The following is a 6,000-nucleotide window of genomic DNA, read 5'->3' on the forward strand; positions in this document are numbered from 1 at the left end:
TAACTAATTCTGCGCCTTCAGTTTGACATTTCGAGATGTCGGCCACATGTAAAATCTAACATTCTTCCGACTAAGGCGAAGGGATATCAGTTTGAAATAAATTGAACTTTAGCATTTCAAAATCAATTGAGGTTAAAAAGACGAATAAAAAAATTGTATGTTTTTTGATTAGAATAAATGTTTTCAAAGGAAAATTTCCATAAATTGATATAATTGTATATAACAAATCTCCAAACCCCTTCCCATCAAAACTATTGATCGATAAACAAGCTTATCAAATATAAAAATTGTTGGTAAATGTTGATTATTCGGCCTAGTCTAGAAAAAAATTAAAACGTGCTCTGTAGCTCAATCGATTGAGATGGAATGGTTACGATGGAACTCTATACATCAGACAATTAACTAATAAAACTAGAATTGTTCCACTTATCCTTTTCATAGACAACTTTTGCATTAACGATTGCTAAATCGTTTTTTAAACGATACTTGAAATTTTAATGCTTTTGAATGACTGACAATGTATGAAAAATATTTTATCTATCATTTTTCTCAAAGCTAGAAGATTTGCAGAAACGGAATGCCTCATAAATACCACGCCCAAAATACAGATTATTTTTTTGGAAAACCTCAGAACTAAGATGAAGAATATTACATACACTTTACTACAACGAAAATATTATTTCTTTAGTTCTTGTTCACTAACGTGAACTCACAATACAGTAATACAGTAAAAAATGCAGTTTTCAAGGATTCTTTTCCTTCTTTAGTTTCTATTATAATGTCATAAGAGCCATTTTATGACAATAATTCCTTTTACACTATTATTCAACGTATTAGTCTAAAATGAATGCAACTAAATTGTAAGGTTTTACGTCGTTTTTATTATAAGATTTTACACCTGAAGAAGATGAAGCAAGCTTTCGAAACGTGTTTCAGTTGAAACACAACATGGAATATGACCAAGTCCTGATACCCATTGAAAATGATAGTCTATGATTGGTGTGTTTGAGACTGCCAAAGAAATAGCAATACTTATGTACAATACACGTTTCAGCCTAAGTTGTACAAGTTAATACGTTGTGTCTGTTATACAATAACAAGTAACGTGTTTAAAGGGTGCCGGATAATAGCCTAGTGTACGTTATACAACATCAAGGTGCACATATTTACCATGTACTTGATCACTTCGATCCAGAATCCGCGTAAGACGGGGGATCCCGGAAAGAGATTCATTAAAATAGATAATCTACACTGAATGAATAATTGAATTAAATTACTTGTGCAAGCAAATATTTTTGTACTAATAGGAATTTGCTCTGATAACACAAGGTCAAAAATGGGAGTAGAGCTATCAATATGATTCCCACACCACGTAACATCGCGTTAAAGATAAAACGCGTCCTACCAAATTGATACCGTTAAGGTTATCAAAGAAAGTGATGAAAACTTTCAAGTTCTTAAAATAAACTGTTTCCTAACAAGAGTAAAAATATTCCATTAGTTATGATGTAAGGCAAATATAAACTTTACTCTTTACTTGGAAAAAATGGACATTACTACACCATTTTGAAAGGTATATAAATACAAAGGCAATCTTGCGTTCATTTTAGAATGATATGGGATTTTTTGAAGACATTATGGCACAGGATTGAAATGGTGTAACGGATTATGGGTTATATTTTTTATTTGTAACCCTATTACCTTTCCTGATAGCATAAAAAGTAGAGAGCGAGAATTAAAGACATTTAATATTAGATTTTGGGGCAATTTTTTAATGAGGCTGAAATAAAAACTGCTGAAGTTATTTGCGACATATTTTTATTAGTTTACGAATTACAGAAATTTCGTTTTCAATTGAATGCAGTTTATGACAACGGCATGTTATATTTATATTTTTCTTGTGAAAAATGATTGTTTTAATGACAGACACGCTACTCTCTAATACTTAGTTAGTCTCTATTTACTTAGTTAGATATATTTAAAAAAGTTTATATCTCTTCCTTCGACAGATTTTCTTTGAACCCGATTACAAAATGTACCGAAATTATGTTTCAAATTCCTCCTCTCAGAATATTAAAAAACATTTCTCCGAAAAACTTCATTCATATTTTTCTGTCCTAAGAAATGGTATTAGTGCTTTGACAACAGTTTTCTTTACAAATTCAAAACAAAATATATGAACCAAAAAAACAATTGCTACTTATTAAACTTGACAATTTTGTACGATCCAGACCAACTTAATCATCTTTTCAAATGATCAAAAATCACAACAATAATAACAAAATAATACTTTGCTGAGCGTAAGCGAAGCCTATTACTTCAAGGGTTGTGAAAATCTTATTTCTGACTATCTTTCAGCACGATATCTCAAAACCTAACTGACTTAAACTTTCTTTCTGTATAGGCAAGATCGAGTTCTTGACGGTAGTGCACGTCACTACATGTGACTTTGCTGAGCGTTAGTGAACACACACAATCACATGACGTTTTAACGTGTGACATGTAGCTATAGGCGTGAAGTCTGTTACGCGACACGTGGTGTGGCAAACTCCTACCTCACATTGTTATATATTGTTATAACGGTGTATTAACCACTGTGTAACTGTGGTGAACGACAGTCGAGGAGGAATCGGAGTCGGAGGTCACTATTGACTATTTACCACTAATCGACTGACGGCAGAGTCTTAACGATATTGCATAATACATAACAAGTGCTATTAGACCGCTAGTGGCGAGATAGCCACCTGCTTCGCACCGGGCTTGACATTCCAAGTTTTCCTAACTGGACTTTAGGGGGAGGAAGTAGACCGAATCCATTAAATGATTCAATATACTGACCAATTTTTCATAGATCATGTACGATGTATGTGAACAAGCTTCAATTGTATCTCATAAAAGAAAATTATGATGTGACCAAAAAGTGTGTGTCCAAATACCAAAAGTTTACTTAAAAGAACCGCAAACGGACTCTGCAGTTATGTACGAAAACATTATTTCTGTTTAGTATAGTTTATTGACAAGTCTTCATAATTCTTAATAAGTCTTAATAATAGTCTTCATAATTAACTATTTGTACAGGAATTGTTTATTTTAACTTGCAAATCTTGCGATATTTCAAGTACAAGAAATAAAACTAACCTTGTTATCTTCTAAATTTCCAAGTTACCGAGTCGAAACATCACTCACACAAAGACAGAAATGGGATATTTCGGTTTTGATGAGGAAGAAAATCATCAGCAACAGATTGACCACTGAAACGCTGGAGTTTCATCTATTACGAGAAGATGCTTCCCTTGGCGAGACTAGAGTCATTTATTGTTTTAGGAATATTTTATGAGGTGTGACCGGAAAACTTAGAAGATATATGAGTAACGCAGGCCGTTGCAAACTTTAGTGCCAGTTGTAGTGGTAGACTCTTGAGTTTTACCACATCGAACCAGTAGCGTATATATAAAATTATTACTAAGGGGGCTGACGAGTGGTTTAGGAGGTATAAACTACCATCCAAAAACAGCGGCTTGGAGATCTTCCCCCGTGATATTATTGAGCTTTCAGACCTTATAAATCTGTTCTACCTTAAAACAAACTACTGGGTGCAAATTTAATATTTGTCTTTCAAAATTTAGGGGGGCTTGCCCCCCCCCCTTTTATATACGCCCTTGATACGAGCACTGTTCAAATACTTTTACGCACTTATATTTTGGTCGTACATGAGGTGTGTCATTAAGACGCACCCGAACCCTTTTTATTTTTTAATTGAATACTTTTAATATTTAACCTGTAAAATACAAATATTCTTTTTTAAATTACCAACAAAAATATCGGAAAAAAACTGAAAACAAACTGGATGTGTATCAATTAAATTAGACACTAAATAACCACTAGACACTAAATATTAGTGTGTGTATTTAGTTATGAGACACTTGTCATAACTCTGCTACCAAAAATAAGGGCGTAAAATGTGTTTGAGGTTTACCATTGATCTCATGGGGCTTAATTGAAGATGGCTGCCAGTACAGTCAGGTCTCAAAAACTAAAAACATTTAAGTACTACTAATCCATTACACAATTTAAATCCTAGGCTATACTACCTTTGCTCTAAATTAATGAACACTCATATTTTATCTGTATTTATGTAATTTTTCAAAATTCTATCCTCTTTATTTTTTTAATATAACTATATTTTACTACATATACCATAAGAATCCTTATGACAATTTACCCGGCTTACTTGAAAATCCTGTTAGTTAAATACTTCATAGTTATTCATACATGTTAGATAGGTTTTCTATATGATACCTATACATGTACGAGACTATACAAGTATTTTTGCACCCATCCAAAAAGGAGCTAAGGGTGTTATAAGAATAAATATGGTTGGTTTAAATTTTAATTTGTATGGACAAATCAACCCTACTATACACATAGGGTACAAAAAATAAACAAGTGATTTTTCTGTAAAATTCACAAGGCCTTAGAATAAGACTTTTATGATCCCTTTTTTTATTGAGTGAGTCAATTAAAAAGTGCAATTTTTACTTTTCCTAATCTCGTTGAGAAAATAGTACGTTTAAATATCGAAAAGTAATTTTTATTTCAATGCCATTTCTAAAAATGCCAGTTCCGTTTTGACAGGATTTTAAACATTTACAAATAAGTTCGTTTTTGATGCAAATGAAATTATAAGAAAGGTGGCAAAGTATCATAATTAAGTTTATTATAATATTAAAGTTAAATTCTTTCAAAAACTTTAACTAATGCAATAATATAACTAACTTTGGTTGATATTCGGTTGTGTTATCTTAAGTGCAATATACTTATCTCAATATTCAATTTTGCTTATCTTAATATCTCTAATATAGCACGTGCTGCTAACCTTATCTCCGACACGGGAAAATATAGATACAGTATCTGTCGAAGCATTAACTGCTTGAAAATGTCTTTTAATAATAATTAATAAAAAGATAAATCTAAATGTTCACAGCATTTTATTTTATCTAGAAAGTTCACAAAGGATTAATTTTAAGAATTAATTAATCTATTGTAATTAATTTTGTTAATGGGTGTGATTCAATAAATTAATACCGTACATAAGTGAATAAATTTCAATACTGGTAGCCGATATTATTTTTTAGATCTATTTAATATATCAAAAAAGCTACTTTTTATTCAATTTTGTGTGTTAAAATTTCTACAACAGCTTTGTTTAAAATTCGATTAGTTATGTTTATTATTTTGAATTTTACTATTCGAAACAACTTTAGTATGTTGAAAAAATATATACCTTGAAACACTGAGCTTAATTAAATTTTTACTACATCAACGGCCAATAATCATAATAATATTCAATTTTTATATATTAAAAAACAACGTACATAAATCAGTATAAGTATTTTTCTATGTACCCTCTTATAAAAACACAATTCTATCTTCTTTAGTGAAATAAGGAGAGAAAAATTTACATATAGGCTACACTTTACGGTGTAAACTGTTTTTAAAAGACTTTCATATTGTTATGTATGAGTACTTTAGGGGGTCCTTTTGAAAATAATCCAAAAATATTTTTTAACTCACACCAAAAAATATAAAATTAAGTACCCACCTGCAGCCTGAGTCCTCCTCCCCCCCTCGTCACCTATGAGGGGTGAGTGTTTTCTAGGGGAGACTGTAGCGAGAACCGAGAATAACACAACGATCGCGAGTTTAACATCCATGGTGCGGCGAAGATCACGACACTCGCATACTCACTGCGGACACACGACTGACAGGCAGAGTGCGCGGCACAGGCCCAGCTGCAATAGCTGACGGCAAGGGGCGGGAACCGATGGAGGGGGTTGCCGGCTCAGGGGTGAGAACAGGTGTTTACAGGGGAGGCATTATTCCTCATATATTGTTACATTAATTTAATCCATATTTTTGTACTAAGTAGGCTATATACAATTATGTATTGTCATAAAAATTAATTTTTATATCCATATTTTGGGCGAACTACAGAGTTAT

The 6,000-nt window shown here is 32.1% G+C and overlaps 1 protein-coding gene across 4 annotated transcripts in view; it reads right to left on the reverse strand.

The window, feature by feature from the left end:
• The window catches only part of LOC124366105 (dorsal-ventral patterning protein Sog), a 59,965-nt gene extending 54,209 nt beyond the window's left edge, over nt 1-5,756 (reverse strand). For all 4 annotated transcript variants that reach the window (XM_046822363.1, XM_046822360.1, XM_046822361.1 and 1 more), the window contains exon 1: nt 5,603-5,756. In XM_046822363.1, the coding sequence (XP_046678319.1) occupies nt 5,603-5,714 (112 nt within the window). In that variant the 5' untranslated portion in view covers nt 5,715-5,756. The remainder of the gene's footprint in view (nt 1-5,602) is intronic.
• Nucleotides 5,757-6,000: the final 244 nt, after the last annotated feature.

The sequence above is a fragment of the Homalodisca vitripennis genome, chromosome 7, assembly GCF_021130785.1.
Source record: "Homalodisca vitripennis isolate AUS2020 chromosome 7, UT_GWSS_2.1, whole genome shotgun sequence".
Taxonomy (NCBI): domain Eukaryota; kingdom Metazoa; phylum Arthropoda; class Insecta; order Hemiptera; family Cicadellidae; genus Homalodisca; species Homalodisca vitripennis.